The sequence below is a fragment of the Stegodyphus dumicola genome, chromosome 8 (assembly GCF_044657685.1).
Source record: "Stegodyphus dumicola isolate Sdum_Otavi_A_Nest chromosome 8, ASM4465768v1".
Classification (NCBI taxonomy): domain Eukaryota; kingdom Metazoa; phylum Arthropoda; class Arachnida; order Araneae; family Eresidae; genus Stegodyphus; species Stegodyphus dumicola.
This window is the reverse complement of record NC_140775.1, coordinates 27,200,649-27,224,044: the sequence shown is the minus strand read 5'-3', so window position 1 is coordinate 27,224,044 and position 23,396 is coordinate 27,200,649. Positions and strand designations below refer to the sequence as shown.

Sequence of the window (23,396 nt, the reverse complement as noted above, 5' to 3'; positions counted from 1 at the left end):
GGCGTAAATGTGAAGAAAATAATGCTTAATAATAAATCTAAAAAGACAAAGAAAAGGGCAGAGTTAGTAGGAGTGAGTGTGACAGCAGACTGCGAGCTCATAGAAAACCTTAACAAGCCCTTTTGGGCGACCATTTAAAATCTGAAACCCTTCAGGTTTTTTTTAATTATTATTATTATTATTATTGTTGTTGTTATTTTTATCATCATTATTATAATTTAGGACGACCTTTTAAAATACATTTCGAGAACCGTATCTTTCCATAATATTATCACTTTCCTTATTTGCTGCGATGATCCTCAACCGCTTCAGCGTCATTTTATCTGGCAGTGTAATGCTTCCCTACCGTATAGAATGCATGTACATCAGTACTGTACTGTACGTTGTTGGGTGCTACAGTACAATTTTGAGAAGAAAGCTTTAATATTATTTATAAGAAAAACAGTATGCTACACGTATAGGTTCGCGTAGTAGTTCTTCTATAAACCTTTGTTAATTTAGGTTCAAGTGCATTTCATGTTGTCATTTAATTTAAGCCAATCCAGTCGCTGTTCGCTGAGAAGTGAGAAGGTGGAGAAGTGAACGAAAAAGAGGGCTGGAAGGAGTGAAAGAAGGTAAGAGTTAATGGTTCAATGGTTGTTTCTTTGGTGAGCTAATTTATGCTCAGGAAGCAGTAATTCGTGTTTGTGGCGTAAGGATAAAAGGTTGGGGGGAGGGGAGTCAGCTACGATCTCTCCTTGCTGATTCATTGCAGGGGAAGTATTGAATAATTTTAAACGTGGAAGCATTCATTTGTCGTCGGTTAATTTTTTTGCCCGCTTTTCATCCGTTTACTTTTAGGCGACGTTCTGTAATGAAGCTCACGAAAGGTTCGTGAGAGATTTTTCGGTGTTTTCTTGTTTAGAAAGGAATCTAATATAGTGGCCTAATTCGTTTGCTTTCTGTTATTTTTAACGCAAAAATGAGCCATACTGTATTTGTAATGATGTTGTTTTGGCATTATGGGGTAATGTAAAAGAAAGGAGTTTCTAATTTAGAAAGCTTACGATACATTTAGGATTCTAATTTTTATCGATTGTAAAAGTTTTTTTTTTTTTTTTTTTTTTAAATAATAAAAAGAAAAAGCAGTCATGAAAATTCATTCTGAAAACTAATTCTGGTATTATGTAAAACTGGAAACATATGTGATATTTGACTCACCTACACATTGTTTGAGGGATCAACTCGGAATTTTACGCGTAAAATGTTAGAAATAGGTCCTAGGTAATAAATAGGTAAAAATAGACGTAGAGGTAATAAATAGGGGTAGAGCGTAAGTAGAGTGTTTCGAATTTTAAGGCTTTTTCCTGTAGATATACGAAAAGCTGTACAGTATGCAATGCAATTGCGAATTTCTTAAAATAGTGACAACAAATGCCGCACTTTTTCTATATTTATTTTGGAGCGAAGCTAATATAAAATATGTATGTAAGGTAAAAGAAAGTACGATAGCGACTTTAAAATTAATTGACGACCTCAAAATTAACAATTCTAGATTTGGGGCTCTCCCCGTAAATTCATTTATTCTCCCAAATTCGAGATCCTTTCATGATTATATAACCACCTAAAATTAACCAATCCTAGCTCAGAGTACTTTCTGCGTGTTCTTAGTATAAATACCGGTCGCAAATAAACTGCGTCATCTTCTCCTAGCTTCCGCCACGTCCGCCAGGCTCCTCATCCACACTGCTTTGCTTCGTCTGAAATGATATCGCCCCGTTAATCTGTGTATGCAAGAAGTTATTGCAATTGGTTATGACGAAAAAATATATTGTCTACGAAGAATTATTCTAATGTCCCTGGAAATAAAGATGATAATTAGCTGACTTGGTTTGGTATCAATATCCTCGTCCCGTGTGCTATCCCGACTACGCATTAAACATATTACACGTGTATAGTAAATAGTAAGTATTAGTTATATAAAATAATAAAAACATATGAGTGTTAGTATGTAATGAATAAATAAAACATGAATAATGTTATGTATTAATTAATAAATAAAATGATGTATTAGAATTATTAATAAATAATGTACTAATATGTATGTTAAAAATTTATGGAAAATGTAGTTATTTTGCAGATTAATTAAGGTGATCCGTTAAAATACGGAAAATTGTTTCATTTCTCAAATTACCTAGGTAATATGCAAATGACCTAGATCAGCGGTTCTCATCCTTTTGAATAACGCGTACCAAAAATTGAAAACTTTAGTACCACCACTACAAAGTACTTCTACCACCTTCACTCTTGAACAAAGCTGAGATCGCATAAAGTTACGTTTGTTAGAGAAAAAAACTCAATCAGGATGTTGGGGTTTTAATTTTTGAATTTAATAGTTAAAAATAATTTCGTTCTTTGCGTACCACCAGTTCAGAACCCCTGACCTAGATAATCTGCACATTACCTACTAGGCAATCGTTAATCTGAAAATAAGATCTTTGCTGGAATAACAGCAACGTTTCTTAAGGCGCTTAGAACAGCCGCCACTTACATTTTTAAATTGTTGATCGAGCGGGGTTTCAGAAAATATTGCTGCAAATGTATATATATATAATATAACAAGCAAGGTAATTATTACAATACTGTATGACCAATTTGGTCTAGATAACATTTTGCGCAATATGCTGCAAATATATATATATATACCACAAGTAGGTGTGCTTGTCCCAAAATCCATTTGCTATGTAATTCAAAGTTTCACCAATCATTAGATTGCACTGATAAGTGAACATAATTTTATCGTATGTTTTGCAAATTCATTTGCTTAGTTGTAAAAGTATTTTAAACCGTTTTATTCTTTGTATTACAGTTTAGTAATTGATTGGTGATTGACTCTATCAACTAAATTGTTTGATTGCATTAACTTAATTTTTTAGCTATCGAAAAATAAATTAATAACTTTATGCTCATTTATGCGTACAGAAACGTTGCTGTTGTTCCAGGTTAACGCGTGCATAGTAGGCAATGTGCAGATTAGTGAGTGCCTAGTAGGTAATGTGCAAAGTGGAGGGAGAGGGAAAGGAAATGAGAGGAACAAACGTTTGAATTTTAAGGATACAGAAGCTTTTAATATGCACGTTACCTGGGTAAAATGCGGAAAAAACTTAGTTCCGCACTTTAACGGAGCAAATGAGTTATCTGCAGATTAGCTAGGTAATGTCGTGACCTTCGTGAATTTAGAACTTTCAGCCAACTTTCAGTTGGCCGTGGTAATGTGCACTTTAACGACTTTCGCATTTTGGTAATATACACTAGTGTGCAGTAAGCTTAAGCAAGATTCTGTTTTTGTAATTCCGCAAAAAATCAACTGAGAGACATGGAATTCGTGCTACAGAGCCACAATGTAGTACTTGAGAATGAGAATGACAAAAGTATAATAGCAATAAAAGTTAATAGGACTCATGCAGTGCAGAACGAACAGAAAACGGCTATTGACAGAATGCCATTAGTACAAAAAATTGCCTGGCCAGTACGGAGATTAATAAACCAGTTCCAGTAATCAATCAAATTGCACTTAAGAGTTTTTCTTCCAAAATAATTTTTAATCTGTGATACAACTCTTTTGCAAATTGAGACGCAGTTTTTCATGTCTTCCTCAAAAAGTTGTAGTAGGTTGTCCGTTTTCATCCAGTTGGCAGCGAACTGAAGAACTCGAATGGGAGTTGTAGTTTATTGGTAGTCTCTGTGTTTTATTGATAGTTTATTGGTAGTCTCTGTGGTTATTGTGTATTAGTTTTCTTTGTTGGTAGTCTTTATGTTTGTAGCTTATTGGTTGTCCTTGTTGTTAGTCTGTGTGCTTGTAGCAGAGAACTACTTCCCCTTTTTGGGGTAACAACGTGATCCTTGATGATTGGCTGTGGTATATCATATGATAAAGGAGAAAAGTTGCACGCTTCGATTAAAAGCCTTTTGATTTTGTAATAATGGATATACAGTATGAAAAGCTTACCCCGTTTCCCTTCCCAATATATTCTATAGCAAAGTAGTTTCTGGGAGTGGATAATCTTTCTTTAAGAGTAAGGCTGGTATCATACATTCATTTCACACTATTTCAAGCAATTTTTCTACTTGCTTTATCAAGGAAAGAAAGACGCCGACCTTTTTCCTTTCTTTCGCAAAGACTTGTAAGTTGCTGGTTTTCAACAACCAATGAGATATCAGCATCGAGTCTTCCGTCATCAACCATCATTTGTAATTGGAGAACTAGTTTCCTCTTTACATGGTAACCCCCAAACGATTCGTGGTGATTGGCTGTTTCATATCATGAGACAGAGCAAAAAAAATTGCGCTAAAGAGTTGCTCTTCTGAAATGTTTTGAATGTATGATATGACCTTTTGTACGTATAGATTTACGGATGTAACGAATGTGACTGCAAAGAAGATTCACGGGGAACAGGTTTCAAACACGAAGAAAATATTTTTTTCTTTCTTTTCTTCATTACCGCTTGGGAATTTTTTTATTATTATTCTTCCTCCCTTTCTCTTGAAAACTGAGGAATGTCCAGTCTACAAGAAATGAGAAAAGTTTTTATGTCGGCATTTTTCACCCATTTCAGCAGCATTCAGTATTTAATCTAAGATATTAATTTTGATATCTGTGTCTGGAACTGAGGGAGTAGTGTCAGATCTAATTTATGTGACATGCTTCCACACAAACATTTTCATATTAAATACATAACCCCAAGTACTAGTTTTTCCGAAGTGACTTGAACTCGGATAATCCGTGTGACTTTTTTGGGGGGGGAACCGGGAAACATTTCGCAAGCATTTAACTGAAATAAATACCTGTTGTATTCATAGGCTTACCTACGTGTTTTAGTACATTTATTTACATACATCTACATCAGAATATATATCTCTATCTGTATTTATTTAAAATGCTGAGTAGCCTTCGAATTTTTATTTCCTTGTACGAAGTAAAAAGGAAGTATTGTAATCGCGAAAAGTTTCAGGCAGCATATTTCAACGAAAATATCCATTTTGACCGCTATCGAATGCAATTTAACGATGTTTTTGCCAGACATGTGTACGTAAGGACAGAATAAAATTGTGGTGATGGCGATAAGGAGCGCGCCTTGCGCCCTCCGATAAGTGTGGCAACCCTAGAGGAGAAGTTTCTTACGAGTAGCGAGCAGAGCGAAACAGGCAGGCTGTCGGGCAGTGTGCACGAAGTTCCGAAATAAAGCTTAATTTTTATTGTGCACTATGTCTTGTTAATATTATATTAATGCAGTAAGAACATAATCTGTGATATGGAATTCGAGGATTGGTGGTAAAACATAACCGGAAATCACTATAATGGTAACCCGGACTGTGTTAAATCGTATGAACAGTTCTCAAGCACTTTCGGTTTTGACTACAAGCCATCACTCAAGATCTCCAAACCAGAAGTAATGGATTACATCGGTTTTCGTCCTCCGGATCACAGATGAGTAGTAATTATAGATCATTTTATAATTACGTTTTCTACTTATCATTTAATTTAATTTTCTTTAGTTAAATTTTTGCTTTTATTTTGGCTTAAAAACCTTGCACAATGTCTGATGTTTATGCCGTCCAAATTCCGGTTTATAACCGATCAGACCCCTCTTTATGGTTTATTATGTGTGAAAGTACTTTTGCTCTTGCCACCCCCAAACCTATCACAGAATCCATTACTAAATATAATCATGTAGTTTCTCATCTTCCTCCAGATATCGCATCACTAGTACGGGATTTACTTATGAAACCAGACCCTATTGATCCATATGCAAAGCTTAAAACTGAGTTAATAAATCGTTCAGGAGAATCTTCTCAGCAAGAAATTCGCCAATTATTATCTGGAGAAGAATTAGGTTCTCGAAAACCTTCCGATTTGCTTAGAAATATGAAACGTCGAGCAGAATCTTTAAATGTTCCTGATAACTTAATGTTAGAATTATTCCTTCAACGTTTGCCTTCGACTGTTCAGTCTATTTTGGCAGCGGTGTCCAATTTAACTGTAGATAAAGCTGCAGAAATTGCCGACAGAATTTTAGAAGTAAATCCAACCCCAGGGACTTGTGCCGTTTCTCGCACAGTCGATCAGTCTCTTGAGGATAAATTATTTAAACAAATAGAAAAATTAAACAAACGTATTGATCGCATTTCTCTTTCTCGTGGTCGCTCGCCAAATCGCGGAGATCGCAATAAGGAAAGAAGCAATTCCAAAAGGAGAGATTATTCTGTTTGCTGGTATCATAGACATTTTGGGAAAAAGTGTAGAGATGACAAATGTACAAAACCTTGTTCATGGCAGGGAAACGAAACCAGCAAAGAATAGAGGCGACTTATTCTTTGCCTCAAGTTTCACGTCGCCTGTTCGTTCGTGACCGTAGAACAAACCTTTCATTCTTGGTCGATACCGGCTCTGACGTGTCCTTACTTCCAGCAAATAATTCTCAAAAACGGAATTCGTCCCAACAAACACTTTTCGCTGCTAATTCTTCTACTATTCATGTTTATGGTCAAAAAACACTCTTTGGATTTCAAATTAAGACGACAGTTTACATGGACTTTTCTTATAGCAAATGTTAGTACACCCATTCTTGGAGCAGATTTTCTCCATTACTTTGAATTGGTGCCTGATCTCAGAAACAAATGTCTCAAAGATTTAAAAACGCATTTTAAAACCGTCGGTTGCGTGAAAAATGCAAGCATTTATTCAGTAAAAACTGTATTTAATGATACACCATATCACAAAATTTTAAAAGAATTTCCTTCAGTTACTAGATTACCAGATCCTAACCAACCTGTTAAACACAACACCGTTCATTATATCATAACTAAAGGTCCACCTGTGGTTGCAAAACCTCGTCGGTTAGCTCCAGATCGCTTAAAAATAGCAAAACAAGAATTTCAAACTATGATGCAATTGGGGCATTTGAGACCTTCGAGCAGCAATTATGCATCCCCACTTCACATGGTTCCAAAAAAGGGAAGTCTGGAATGGAGACCTGTAGGAGATTATCGAGCATTGAACGCTCAAACAATAAAAGACAAATACCCTATTCTATGCTTAGCCGATTTTACTGCTGCATTGCACGGTACTAAAATTTTTAGTCATGTCGACCTGATTAAGGCATACCATCAAATACCAATTAACCCAGCCGACATCCACAAAAACGCCATATGCACACCATTCGGTTTATTCGAAAGTACCCGTATGCAATTCGGCTTATGCAATGCATCTGCGACTTTTCAACGTTTTATAGATGAAGTCACGCGGGATTTAGAAGGCGTTTACGCTTTTGTCGATGACTTGCTCATAGCCTCTAAAGATCCTGAGGAACATTGCAGGCATTTGAAAGCTTTATTTTCCAAACTTCAGGAATATGGACTTTGCATAAATGTTTCAAAATGCACCTTTGGTCAAACATCTATTGATTTCTTAGGTTTTCACTTTGTGAAAACGGAATTGAACCTCTTCCTGACAAAGTCAAATGTATTTTAGAATTTCCTCAACCTACCACTCTCACTCAGCTTCGCCGATTTTTAGGCATGTTTAACTTTTATAGATGTTTCATACCTAAAGCAGCACATATTCTTTCTCCTTTAATAAAATTGTTAGAAGGCTATATTAATAAAAAGAAATCTCGTTCTCGTGTTCAGGATTCATCCCCACAATTAAATTGGAACGAGAATGCTGAACAAGCCTTTATTGCTGCCAAAAATGCCATTGCTCAGGCTACCCTTTTGAGACACCCTATTCCCGGAGCCCAGCTAAGCATCTGGGTAGATGCCTCAGACGTCGCAATAGGCGGCACACTTATGCAGTTGTCTCAACAAACATGGGAACCTATAGCATTTTTCTCTATGAAACTCAATAAAAGTCAACAGAAATGGTCCGCGTACGATAGGGAATTATTTTCTATTTATTCTGCAATTAAGAAATTCCGACACATGTTAGAGGGCAGAAATTTTATAATTTATACGGATCAAAAACCGTTAATATACGCTTTTAAACAGAACCCTCATAAATGTTCACCTCGACAATTGCGCCATTTAGATTTTATTTCTCAGTACTCTACTGATATTAGGCATGTGCAAGGTTCAAAAAACGTCGTTGCTGACGCTCTTTCAAGAATCGAAATTGATTCCATAACAAAATCTCCATTTTTGGATTTTAAAAAATTTTCGGAAGCTCAACGGCATGATCCGGAGGTACAAGACCTTCTCAAAAACAACACATCATCTTTGAAACTGGAATTTAAACCGTGCCAATATTCTGATGGTAATATTCTGTGTGACATATCAACAGACATTCCTCGTCCATTTGTTCCAAATTCCTTTCGCAGACTCATCTTTAATCATCTGCATAATCTGTCACATCCAGGAATTGCAGCTACTACGAAGCTTATTTGTTCTCGTTATGTATGGCCCGATATGAAACGTCATATCAAAAATTGGGTGAAATCCTGTGAATCTTGCCAAAAATCGAAAATTACTAGCCATACTAAAGCACCACTGGGCACATTCTCTCTTCCTGATGCACGTTTTTCAGAAATCCATATGGATATCGTCGGACCGTTACCTCCATCAGAAGGCAATGTGTACCTTTTGACTCTAATAGATAGATTCTCCAGATGGCCTGAAGCCATTCCCATCCCGGATATGAAAACGGAAACCATTTGCAGAGCCATCTTCAACTGTTGGATATCTCGTTTTGGCTGCCCATCGATCATAACAACAGACCAAGGTTCTCAAATGAGATCCGCACTTTTTGCAGAATTCACGCGCATTTTGGGTACGAACAGAATCACAACAACAGCCTATCATCCAATGTCAAACGGCATTGTTGAACGATTTCATCGACATTTAAAATCTTCTCTCAAGGCTCACGAGACCAATAACTGGACTGAAACACTACCAGTTGTTATGCTTGGTATTCGGACAGCCGTAAAGGAAGATCTACAGTCATCTTGTGCTGAACTGGTGTTGGCACAACTCTCAAGCTGCCTAGTGATATGATAACGTCATCTAAGATATCTCCGTATGACACACAATTTATCACGAATCTTAGGCATAGAATGCAACAATTGAATCCAATAGCAACATCTACTCATTGCCAAGAAAAATGTTACGTAAGTGCTACCTTAAAGTCGTGTACGCATGTATACTTACGTGTCGATCGAGTAAAGCCACCTCTGTGCCAACCATACACAGGTCCGCATAAAGTTCTTTCTAGAACGGACAAAACTTTCACAATTGATGTTAACGGTCTGAAATCTACTGTGTCTATAGACCGTGTGAAACCAGCCTATTTGCTTTCGGACTCTAATTTGCCTGAACTGAAAACAAATAAAGACTTAAAGACAGTTCAGCAGAATAAATCTGCAAACGAACTCTCTAAGACACAAACTGTCACCAGATCGGGAAGACATGTTCACTTCCCTAAGAAACTTGCTTCTTACATAACAATTTAAAACATTTTTTTTAAATTCATATCTTAACATATTTTTTGTTATTTCATTTTTATTATATGTGTCAATACCTTGTTATATATTGAATTGCATTTTGATCTTTTCTAATTTTATATTCTAATTTTGTAATCATAAAAAAAAAATACCCGACAGCACGGATACTCTGAGATAATTTCATAACCTATGTCGTTCCTTTGAATAGCCATTAAAGGAACTGGGGGGAAACTCTGTGGTGATGGCGATAAGGAGCGCGCCTTGCGCCCTCCGATAAGTGTGGCAACCCTAGAGGAGAAGTTTCTTACGAGTAGCGAGCAGAGCGAAACAGGCAGGCTGTCGGGCAGTGTGCGCGAAGTTCCGAAATAAAGCTTAATTTTTATTGTGCACTATGTCTTGTTAATATTATATTAATGCAGTAAGAACATAATCTGTGATATGGAATTCGAGGATTGGTGGTAAAACATAACCGGAAATTTCCATAAAATACACTTTTCCTTCAAAAAAATTATAAAACTGCTTTAAAATTAATTCTGAAGAGAATTTTTCGTGGCGTCTGTACGAACGTATGTACGTACGTACGTTCGTGCGTACGTACTTATCTCGCATAACTCAAAAACGAGTAGCCTCAGAACATTGAAATTTTGTATATAGGACTGCTATAACATGTAGATGTGCACCTCGTATTTTGGTTGCAATCGGCCGCACCAAACGTATATAAATATATATATATATATATATATATATCCACTCTATTACCCGGCTCAGTGATCTCAGTTTCTTTACTCTTACATGTTTGTAAATTGTACATTTTTTTCTTTAAAAATGATTGAATTATATTGTTTTTATCTTCCGATTAAGGATTTTATGCCTTTAGTAAATCTGTGTGCAATATTTTTAGAATTATCAGCAATTTTAAAGTTGTTTAATTGCCGCTAAGCCTGTTTTCAATGGCGGCCATTGATGTTTACATTTGAAACAGGAGACTAGTGGATTTGTTGCCAATCTAGAGAAACTTAGCTTCGCAACAACAAAGTTTAATTAAACGATTTAATTGGCAATAATAACAATCGTCTGTGAAAAACTGTTTCTTTTTTGTTTTATTTGCTTAATTTCTTTTATACATAGTTCTAGCTTTATTATAGTATTTGAATAGAACATGTGGCAACGATTAGATAATTCTTTAAATGATATACATTTTGTGCATTCTGACTTATAATATGAATGAAATATAATACTCTTAAGTAAACCTAGCGCCAGAGTGTCTGTATGGTAAACAAAGTGAATTTTAAAGAATGCATTTATTCTATTGTGGTTTATGCGCTGTCGGCGAAGTAGGTTTAATTCAATCTAATAAGTTTAAATAAAATGCAAGATAAAATGCGTATAATTTAATATTCCGTACAAGGAAGTCATGTGGTGTACACATCAGATTTTTCTTTATTGCTGTTCAACTCTTGCTTGCAACAAGTCCTGACACATTGCGTTTAGTTAGGCTTTCTTAAAAATATATAAAATAGTCTTTTTAAGTTACACATTTTTAAATGAGATGTACTGAAAAGTAAAAAAATAGTTTTTCAACTATCCTAATATTTTGCATTAGATAAAATCTACAGAAATCGAAAGAATGACGAATTCATAACATAAATGATAAAAGGATGTACTGATTGTAAAATATTCGATGACTTGCTATTTTTCCCTTTCAAAATCCAAAGAAAGTATTGGAATCATAAATTGGAGAAGATGTGCGCTCTGTAACATAATTGAATCTTTTAAAATAAAATAAATCTTGATTCTTAATTTCCACGTAGTTAGTTGTTCCAGTAGTTATTGAGAAAAAATATTGTGCGTTCTATTCTTAAAGGTACCGTTTTCAGACATTTCACTGCAATGTCGTTTCTTTAAATTTTATTTATTATATTTAGAATTTTATATTATTTGGAATTTCCCTGCCCCACCAAAAGAAAATGTACATACATATCTATATCTGTCTCTCTCTATATATAACCTTGATATGTATTCAAAAAAAATCTTCTAGTGGTCCTTTCTATTAATAGCATATTTCTTCCAGTTCTAAGGAAAAACCCTTTAATTTCGTCATTGCCAACAGAAGAAAGAATTTGATTGTAAGAAAATATAGCAAAACGGTAAAAAGCATGTAGGAATTATTTATTAATTTATTAATAACAGTATTAATGATTAAATTATATCTTTCAAATATTAGTAATTCGAAATAATTTTATCAGAACGCCCCGTTTCAGCGGCACTTATATGGGAAAAATTATACGTCTTTAGAATCGAAGATGTAGAATATATTCATAAATGGATGGTGCCAGGACCTCTGTTTATGGTTTTCTGTACATCATTATGTTTGTATACGGATGTACTTATATCTATAATAATAAAAGCAAGTGTAATGTGTCTGTCTGTCTGTCTGACCGAGCTCTCCAGCCAAATCTATCGCACGCAGGGACCTGGAATTTTTTATACGGAAGCACAAAGGGGCTGGCCACCAGACCTCGAAGCCCGATTTTCGATTTTTGAATTAGAAAAATTTTAAAAAAATATTTATAATTAATTAATCACGGTTTTTTTGACTCACTGATATCATTATTTGTTTTCAAATAACGTTCGATTGTAACAATTGATTTCTTTATTCTAGCGTTAGTTTGCTGTTTTGACGATACATTAAATCGATTAATTACAATTCATTTCTTTTTTGTAGCTTGTGGGGGGGGGAAGAGAGAGAGACAGTCTACATGTCCTACACTACTATTCCTGCGCTATTCACTTATCTGCATTTTCTAAATGCACGGGCAACGCCGGGCGGGTACACCTAGTACTATATATAATTTAGGTGTGTTTGTAAGTAATAGGTCGTTTAATGGCTCTTAGCACCACGCATTCCCATTTAACTTTGCCTCCTCAGAAAAATAAGATGAATACCCAGAAAGTAAAATTCCTCTCTGTGACCTTGCAGCAACCTTTGGAGATCTTGTTTTCCGTTACAGGAAATGAGGGCTGCCACATAATTACCGTAGAGAAAGCTATTCACAGATTTATCTTTCTCCCTAGATCTTTAAGGGCAATAAACTAGGAATTTATGCAAGTCCCACTCCCTATTTGGGTCTCCATATACCCATAACCATCCAAGTCCCATAAAAGTTACAATCACCAGTCCCCCTGCTCTGCTTCAATTAGCACAGGAATTGGAAGTTCCTGGGCCAAGCTGGACAAAGAAACCAGGAGCTGTTATAATTCCAGGAACCATCCATCTGACTCTTCTCCAACAGCCACATTCGTCCCAAAACCCCGGGTGAACCTACTCTCATTTTGGGGAGGGAAAGAAGGCGAAATCCTTTTGTGACCGAGGGTCAGAGGGGAGGAAGATTTAAAACCCAAGGGTTCCCTCCCGCTGCTTCTTGGGGCTACCCCTCCCCTCATCCTTGTTGGGCCCCCTAGTTTTCCGCCCTCCACTGTTAGAGCTGCTAGGCCGCTAGCTATACACCTGGTGCCATTCGTCAGATAGCTGTGTGGATGAGAACAGTTTAAACCTCCGCGCTGCTGCTCGTGGTAGCTCGGTAGCGTTGCGTTTTCGACGCGTCTCTTCTTGTGAGTGGAAGCCGCATGGATTATGAAAGTGTTCAGTGTTCAAATTTGTTTGTTCCTTTCTCTCCGACGAGTTGGGATTGAAAAGAAAGAAAAATGCAATAAATCTGGTTAATTCACTTCCTCTTCGGGAGTGCCGCTTCGTTGGAGTTTTTACCGATCTCAAAGTTACCACCGCGTTGATGACATCGCGTGGGGTGTGATTTTTTTCTTTGGTTTTGTTCTTTGAAATATTTTACATCATACTGGTTGTGTGGCTGGTATCTGCTGAGTAGTGAAATGTGCTTATGGATTAATCATGTGCAGGTAAGTGCCATTATGCTAAACAGGCTTTCTTTAATTTTAGCAGTAAATGTCTTTTTTTATGTGAAGATTTCGTGTTGTGATGTATAGCCTTCAATTTCACTTGAATAAATTTGCGAATTGTAATGTAAATGTATAAAATTGAGTCTTTGAATTACTCATTATTATTATAACATGTACCTGCGATATTTGACATATACGCATCGTTATATGAATTTGCATTAAATAGAAGCATTATATATGTTTTTTAATCATTTTTGCGAGGTGTCGGGGAGCTGTTTAAAGATCCAGTATATTCTTTTCTTCATTTATAATTTCGATTTTTATTTAACTAGTCTACGTGGTGAGTCGCCTAAAATAGTTATAGCAAAATAGAAATATATATAAAATGATTTTAAATAAATTCAGCTAGTGTAATTTTCACAGACCCAGTTAGCAGTTAATTGCGGCAGATATTATGTGCTGTGTTCTAAATCGCTTAGTTGTTAATCAGTAACAGACAAAATGAATAAAATATTGTAAGCTTTGCCAAATGCCTAAGGAAGATAAAAGTGTATTGTTTCAGGCAGTGCTGACACAACGCTTTGCCGAATGGCAACATATTGTTTTTAATTGTCTAGTTTGTTAAATTGTCATTAAATTCCCGTAGAATATGAAATAAATAAAAATGCATTCCAAATTCGGGCTTCGAGGTGCACATATTCGGGTGAAATACTGATTACGTTTGTTCAAAATTTGCTCGTTCTAGGTGCTCTAGTTTTTCCACAAAGAATATACGCGCATACATGCAGGTTCTTCATTTTTTAATATAGACTCACATTTATATTTCTTATGACTTTTTATGTATTGTCGTTATAAAATTCCAAACTACGATTTTTTTTGTTTTCCAATTTTTTAGTAATATTTACGTATTTAGGCGTTATAAACGTCTGCATCCTGTCTTTCCAAGTTTTTGTCCATTATGTTGTGGTATGCTACCAGAACATTTTGCCATCCGCGTAACCTGGATAATATTGCCATTCCCAGAAACATAAATATTTAATTATATTCCTGCAGGCTGGCAGTTCTTTAACGATGCTACCCAATCGGATAGTTGTTATTGACTCTGATTGCCATACCGAAGAGCCCGGTTCGAATCCCAGAAAAGGCATGGATGTTTGTAAATGTATAGTGCCTGCTCGGCATGGAGTCACTCAAAATATGCGACGAGCCGAAAGTACTCTCGAGAGGTTGATGGTAGGGAAAGAGGGTGGGAGACACTCGACCCGTACCGCGGTCTTTCAAAATTGAGAGGCAGAACTGAACAAAGTCGTATTGTCACTTCTTTCTTTTTCTTTTTTTTTTTTCTAAGGAACTGCCAAACTGCTCGGAGTGTAGTTTGTACCTTCATCAAGTTCACGAAACAAGAACTACTGTAACTTGTATGGTGTCCAAGGCTGTAGCCAACGGCAGGCGCAATTTTGCCTTCTAGTCACGATGAATTTCGTGGGCTTGTTCTGATAGACAAGCGAGATTAGTCACAACAGCAACAACATTCTTTAAAAAAACTGAGCTATTCAGAAACAGTAAAATAAACTACTTTATTTAATTTTTAAATAATATATTTGTTTCATATAATTTAGCCTACATTGATTAATAATTTTATACGCATTTGCAACATTTTTTTTATTAATAAAACATGTTTCTGTTGGCGTATGTAACTTGGGCATATCTTTATCATACCTCGGTTTGATTTGACTTGTGATTACAGTAAAGCCTTGAGGGCTATCTGCCTAAGGGAGGATTTTCTAAGGGACACTGGCTCGTATACACGTTACACACGGGGAAAAGCCCTCGAAAGCGCCCATGCCACGAGCCCATTTGCGGGATTCGAACCTCGGACCGACTTCACCTATCTGCCGCTGGTGGACCATATCATACCTCGGAGCAGAAAAATTTCCGATTTTTAAATTATTTCTTCTTATGGATCAGTATTTACAAGGAGGCATCATTGCTACTTTTAACAGAGCTATAGGTTGCGACTACCTGTTTAACATTTTGAACTGAATCATTATTTAACCATAATATCTCTAATGATCTAATAAAGAGAGCTTTTGAGGTTTTGTAATTTGAAGAGGACTGATAATACATTTACTGCTCTTTAAATGTAAATGTTTAGATAATAACTGGAATTAAAAAATTTAAAAAAATTTTTTTATCTCATTTTTTTAAAATACACTTTAACATTTACGGCATATGTGCTTTTGGTAGTATTTTTAAGGAACAGACAATTTATTTCCATTTTTAAAAGATGATCATCGTAGGAAGAAATAATAATTTCCTAAGTGCTCTACGTTTTTCGTAAAATGGCGGGTGCTTTAGAACATTTTTGAAGACACATTCTCAACTTTCCGTTTCTGTTTTTTTTTGCATATTTTGTTCGTTTGCTTTCTTTAAATTATTTTTTTTTTTTCTATCTTGGTCATTTTTAATACCGCAATCGCAATTTATTACAAATAACCTGTATAGTTTCACATGAACTCGACTTCTTATAAAATAAACACGTAAATTTTGCGTACAATTATTACCATTTGATTCATTTCAGTTTTCGTCATTGGTCCAGATATTTAAAGCGAATCACTTCATCCGTGAAATAAACCCGGCAAGGCAAGACAGTTTTAGATTAGAGGATAATTTCTGCTCTTATTAAGTTGATACACAGTGCGGTTTCTAATCAGAGCTAAACCTTGGAACATCTGCTGGCATTTTCATTACACAGCTTGGCTTTTTATCATGCGGTTAATTCTGCGATCGCGGATCCGGTAGTCACGTTTTCTCATGCGTGCGGTAGTCACCTTGTCTGCAGAAAATGCGGATAAGTGGTGAAAGTGAGCGACCGGACGTGAAATTCTTCCTCAAACCCGTCATCTTTGACGTTGGAACATCAGTTTCGACAGCGCGTGGAGTGATTGCCACTTCAAGAATATGTGAGAAAAAACGTATTTGTATAGATTTTGACATCTTAGACGCCACATCAAGTCAAGAAATAGCAAGTATAGCAAAACTTTTAAATGTATTAAATTTTCCTCATCTACATTTGGCAGTAAGGGTTCGAGTAATGTCCCGAAGTTGTTGCCCATCGATCTGCTATTCTAGATCGGTAATACAATAGAAATACCGTACATGAATTCATTTCTTCATCGATAAGCCTAAATCCCATACTATGTCCGATATGCGGAGTTATTTACAATCCCCAACTATCCTTGTCATTTAACCATTCTTACACTCTTGTAGCGAGTACAGCAAAAGTCTTAATACATTCCGGGTTTTAGCAGTCCTAGATTATCGTATCAATTAACATTATGCGGCGATCTCATTATTGAATGTATTGAAAATGAGTCAGATTTATTTTTAAAAAAATGAAAGTTTTCAGGTTTTATATTACGCCCAGAGGGTTTTTTTCCCGCCTTCATTTACACATACATACAAGTTTCGTGAGCATTTAGGCTAGCCCCTTTGGCCTAAAAGTATTTTAAAACAGCATATCTTTAGAAGTTTAGCAGTTTCGCGCGCTGAAGATATCAACATTTTATTCCGTACAGTGTTTTGCCACTGCTGGCTTTGAAATCGTTGAGTTTCTTAATCAAAAATTCGTTGTTCCCATATTCGGTTGGAGGACTGCGTTATTCAAAATTTGATGGCGCTAGGTATCATTGTTTTTTCACAGTTCGAGAAACATGCGTACGTTACTAAAGATTCTTCATTATTTAATTTCTTTAAATATAATACAGGACGATAACATTTGGTGGCAACAATCTGAAAAGTGATATAGCCGTTTATAGTGATTCGACATCGTATGCCGTTTCGAGACTAATAGCCCTTCTGGGTTAACATCCCTTTGGGCTAATAAATTTATTTATGGTTTAGTTATATTTAATTAGTTTTTTTCTTTGAAGTCATTTCTGCTAATTATATGAAATCTTTTCAAGTAAATTTTTTATCCCCATCATAGATAACGCCTAAAAATCATCTTACGATTTGATTATTCCCACTGTCAGTTTTAATATTTGGATGAACTGCCTTGCCTTTTGACAGCAGCCAACCCATGCATACAAGTGCCACATACGAATTGAATAGACGTGGTTTTATGCGTTTTATATGTAACTGTCATTTTGCTGGTCTCTGTTTCAAATGGTATAACTTTGTATTTAAATAAATAATAATAAATACGTTTTATCACGAAATATTGGGTTCGCAAGAACGTTAATTTCGGTTTGCATTGTGTTCGTTTTCTTATTTTTCTATGAATCTTGTATATTTTGTTTCTTTTGAGATTTAGCAGCTGACACTTTTAGGTTGATATAGAAATAAATTCCTTAATTTTTTGCTTACAATTGTTAAGTTTACGGCCAATTTTAACATGGGATGCAAAAATAAGCACTTTTTAACTTATTTTACTTTTTGTGTTATAAAAGACAAGAAAGCGGCTGAAGCTCGCATGTGTCAGAAATGGTTTAAAAATTTCATTCTGGAGATTTTTCACTTGAAGATGACTAACATTCTGGCCGACCTTCTGAAGTTGATGATGACTGACTCGGAACCATAGCGTAGTTTGGCAATTTACAACACGTTCAAAAACGGTTTGATCAGTTTCGATTGCAGAGAATAAATCCAAGTTTTAAGAAGTTATTATACTTGCGATGAACAATGTATTTTTTGGAAGATGAAAAATCTTAACATATAACGAGCTCGGGTTCGTAAGCGTAACATCATAATTATCGTCTTTAGCTTTCTCTTTTTAATGCACTTATTCATTTTAGGAGCTTCTATTAAAATAAAAATAATTTTTATTAAAAATGCCATATCTAATAATACCTTTGAATCCGCTTTTAATTAAGCTTGCTACATTCCTATGAGGGGACAGGCAATTTCCTTTTTCGTGATTCGAACTCGGGCCCTTCGGTATAGCAGCCGGCTTCCCTAACCAGTCTACCGTGTTCGCGGCTGTCAGGGAGCGTTAGCGTTGGGAATAGGAAGAAAGGAGAGAATGATTTAGCTTTCCTCTCACTTCTATACGTACACTTCTATATTTCAGAGATTCTTCTCGATGCACAGTCGGCTTCTTCGCTGCCGACCAATATTTCTTTGTTTGGGTTAATTCTATAACTGTAATAATCTGCCTATTTTGAATTTGGTTGTTTGGGTTTCGGATGCGTTCATTATTCTAAAACATTGAAAAGTCCGGAATGCGTTGAGCCAGTCCCAGCTAGGAAGTTAGAACCGATAGTACTACATGTATGACTTTGCTTATGTATGACTATTCGCAATAGCATCACATGAAATTAAGGTGCAGAAAAATCATATACGCACCGTCTAAAAAAGAAAGTTTTGTATTGCATGAGAATAGTCATAATACAAAATAATTTTTATCGAATACATAAATTTGGTAAATTTTGGCAGCACACAAAGTACCGCGGCGTAGTGGTCGAGAATCACTGCTCAGGAGTATGAAAGTTGTTTATTCTTCTAGTATCACATCTTTTATTACTTCGGCGAATTACACAAATTAATTTAGCACTTCACAAGCTTTATGTTTAGTTGAAACTTTTTCGCCATTCTTCTTTCTTTTTCCAGTTGCAGATCTTAACACACTTTGAATTATGACTTCGTAAATTTGACTCTTTCGCAGTTGGTTCATTTTTATAACTTTCAATCCATTCAGTGATATCTTCCTTTAAAAGCTCTATGTAATGGATTGTTTGGAGTTCGGCGGGATACCAAAGTTTTACCATTGGTCATACAGGTAGAGTTCCACCCCTTATTGTGCAGCTCCGTCTAAATTTCGTGGAAGGTATGATGCCGTAGAAGACCACGCTATTAACATCCGTCTGTTACGAGGATGGTTGAAACTGTTTCAAACACTTCTTCAAGCGCTTTTAGAGCATTATCACACATTCGTCTGCTTCCGACTAACAGCAATTTCAAGCAGTTTTTGTACCGTGTTTATCACAGCAGAATGTATCGCGACTTTTGTTTTCTTCTTTCTTCAAATATTGTAAAATGTGCGATTTCAATCTTAGCATCGAACTAAAGAGCTTGAATGGGGATTCTTTGTTAGTTCTCTCTCTTTTTGTAGTGCGTAATCAGTTCTTTTCTATGTGGTAAGCACAAAGTGATGCGTGGGTTTAGCTGTTATGTATCTTGTGGCAAATTAAAATTAAATGTTTTTAATTTGTGAAACAGCTCTTATCATTTGAAGGAAGGTCGGATATTTCTTTTTCTCCATCCGTAAAAACTGTAGATTGTGCGTTTTTACCGTATCAGCATCGAATTCGAATATATGTCCTTTCTCGTGTTTCACATTTAACCGGCAATGGACTAGAGCATCACCATCTACAGGTTAAAACCGCAATGGGTTAACCCGGAACCTGATTAAGCCGTCATGGTCAACGATTGGTGTTTGCTTTGTTTAAAACGGAAAATCAACTTTCCGTTTACATGGTAACCTCAAAGTGATGTGGTGATTGGCTGCTGTATATCATGTAACAAAGAATAACAACTGACTAAACAAATGTTCTTAAATGCTTTGTAATTGTCCTACAATTTAGAGTTGTAGGAAAAGGCAAGCTTTTCAAGGTTATTTTTAACATCTAATTCAAAATTAGTGGTTAGTAATATCCAACTTTCGTCCCTGATTATTTGTAAATTACGTGAAGTGCATTCAAAAATATAAATATTTTAGAGTGAAATTAAATGGAAGAAATTGATGACAGATATGGAGGAACTCTGAATTTCAAAAAGGCAAGGGCGAAGGAGGTACGTTCAGGTGTCAGCGTGCAGAAGCAAATAAAGGTTTTTCAAAGATTTTACACAAATCAGTAGAAAAGAACTAAATGTTGAACTGAAACTCATATTATCAATATTACATTGAAATCTAAAACAAGGCAATGCTGTTTATTTTAATTTTTTTTTAAATATTTTTCTTCGTGTTTTCCTAAAAATATAACAGCGCTAAATAATTCTACATACGGACAAATGTTTTCGCATAAAATAATATGGTGTATATTTAAAATTGAATTAATATACGTCTTCGATTTAGCGATAATCTTTGTTAATCCTTTGACAATCAGTATATTGGAATTCGAATGTATGTATGTAAAGGAATTAATTGTGGCGGCATCCACAGTTCAAATGTAGGTGAGGTGAACCTTAGGTGCCAGGGTTACTTTTCGTATTTTCCCTCCATCTATAAAAGCTAGTTTCTGTCAGAGACAGAAATGAGAATCTGAGACTCAAACGTGTCTGGACTGGAGATACAGAATAATACCAGGGTATTCCTCTTAGGCAAATAACCCACGTGGCTCTGCCGCATTCATATAACGTAGTCTTTGCCAATCGTTGTGTTGGAATTCGACTGTATATATATTATATGTGCGAAAGAATGCGGCTGCGTTCGTCAGTTGCCGAGCCGTAATGTCGCTTGAGCACTCGTAATTTGACTTGCTTTCGCATCTCGGACCTGGTTGCATGGTCATTTTTGTATTTTTCCATAAGTAAGTTCTCTATGAAGACATCCTTCTGCTTAAGTGTCCGCCAGCGGCCGAGCGGTTATGACGCTGAACACTGGTAGTTAGTTCCGAGGCTCGTTTTCGATGAACGGGATGGCTGCATGGACGTTTTCCATGGAGGTAGGAAAGGGAGGAGGGGCCATTCCGCGCTAGAAGTGAAGCACTGCTTTGAAGCTTGGGTCACCAGACGGGGGTGTTCTTTGTTTACATTCAGAAGCTCTCTTGACAAGATTCTGATAGTATTTCGACACACGACAGTTCCATAGAAATCGAAAAAGGGACACTCTCGCATGAAAGAAACATTCATAGTGTGATGGATAATATCAATTTGTATAGTTTACTGACATTTACGCAAAAATCACATCTTGGTTATTTTTCGATAACTAACAACAGCGATTTTGATTATGAATTTGTTTTATAAAATTCTAAGCTGTTGCACTACAAAAATATACATTTTAAGAAAATTGCTAAAGGAGATCCGCCAAAATTTATTTTCTAGAAGATTTGAAAAGTTTGAAACTTGATGGCTAAATGTAAATATAAAATTATGTATGTTAAAATATTTGTAATTAGGCACATAGGTCAGATTAAGTTTTTATTAAATAGAGTAACGCATGCAAGGGCTATCTGCCTAAAGAGAGAGATGCCATCGTGGAGGAATTTTGAAGAAAAACTGACCTTTGAGTGGGTATTAAAAATAATACTTATAATTTTCATTCAAATTATATTCATATATATTTTTTATGTAAAACTTTCGGGTGTATGCTAAATTAGTGTAAATTACTTTACACGAAAAATATAGTGAATGCACAGAAATTAAAGATTTGCACATGCCGGAAATGATAAATAGGAAATATGTATGGGTATTTATGCATGTGCTTGCAAAAAGCATGTATCTGCCTTTGACAAAATACTTAAATATTCATTAAATTATTTATAAATGTATTTGAAATGAAGAATTTATTCACTTATAAACAACTGTGAAAGTACTGTGAAGAAATCTAATGATTAAAGTTATCTAATTTATAATGATTATAAATGTTATCTAAATATATAATAACCTTAATATTGAATTGTAAACATAAATTGAAATCCTGTTGACAAATACGTAATAAAACTATTTAAGCAAGAATTGTTCGTATTGGAAAGCAATCTGTTAAAAGGTATTGTAAAGCAAATGCTATGGGATGCGCACTTAAGAACGTAATAAAGAGTTTTGGAATATGTATTGTTGAAATGAAGGGTAAAAAAAAAATCTGATAAGTATAATTAAAAGAACTATTCCCTTTACATTTTATAATAACTCAGTTAAAAGTTTTAAATAATACTTAAAAAAAAAAAAAAAAAAAATATTTTATTCCCTTTCAGAAATGTTCAGAGAAAGTCAAATACTATTTAATACCTATTTAATTATTAGGAATTAGCGAAATACTTAATTAAAGTATTTCGCTAATTCCTAATAATTCTAATTTAAAATGAACCGAATAGAGCATTAATTATAAATTGACTTACATTTTTCGATTTAAAAGAAGCCAAAAAATCATGTAATATTTAAGAAAGTATTTTAGGAAGAAGCTCTACAAATAGAAAAGAAATAATGCATAATTTTAATATTAATAATACAATAAACTTTGATCTTAACTTTTGTACCTTAACCGAATAAAATCGAATTACCTTAATTTTTTTTTTTTCTAATGTAATTAACGAAAACTTGTGAAAATATTTCATTCAAATTAAACCATTCTGAGAAAACTGTCCTGTGAAAAGTATAGCATTTAATTCCGTTCAGAATGAAATGTTGTTTAAAAATATGTTGTTTTCACATACTTAGGACTCTGAAGTGTTGTAGAAAAAGAAAATATATACATTTATATGTATATTTGCGACGTAATTACAAAATATTTACACCCGAACGCGTCAAATCCCATAGAACTCAATTGTAAATGACCCAATGTTTTGGTCACCACGTAGGGATCGCCGGTGCTTCAGAGCAGGGTACGGAGAAACTTGTTTAGGGCGACTCCATCTTACTTCCTACCTCCATGACGTTTTCATATGGTAAGAAAACGCCCATGCAGCCATCCCGTTTTCCTCATGCGTAACCGTGGATACAAGCCAGTTTCCCTTTATCTCTAGTATGATATAATTTCTCTCCCATTTTTTTAAAATTCATAGCTATGCAAGGAATATAAAACAATTTCAGTGCTGATAGTAATATATAACAATGAAAATATTGCAGAAATGTTTGTAGCAGTAATTAATAAAATTTCGTATCCCAATCATAAGAATATCATGAAGACTTAAGCATTTTACACATGTACTGTATAGAATGTTGATGATTAATACGTCGTCATTGTTATTATTACATACTTGACGTGAATGATGATAAGAATTGTTATGAGGAAGAATGATAAAAATTCATAGAATATAGATAATATGTATTATAATATGTAGGTCACGTTGT

At 35.1% G+C, this 23,396-nt stretch overlaps 1 protein-coding gene across 4 annotated transcripts in view; it reads left to right on the top strand.

The window, feature by feature from the left end:
• The window catches only part of LOC118196155 (uncharacterized), a 411,448-nt gene that overhangs the window by 233,023 nt on the left and 155,029 nt on the right, over window positions 1-23,396 (top strand). The window contains exon 1 of one of the 4 annotated variants that reach the window (XM_085821692.1): window positions 13,062-13,388. The exons of the other annotated variants lie outside the window; for them this stretch is intronic. Within the exon in view, the coding sequence (XP_085677818.1) occupies window positions 13,381-13,388 (8 nt within the window). The 5' untranslated portion in view covers window positions 13,062-13,380. Of the gene's footprint in view, window positions 1-13,061; window positions 13,389-23,396 lie in introns of those variants that run through there. 4 annotated transcript variants of the gene reach the window in all.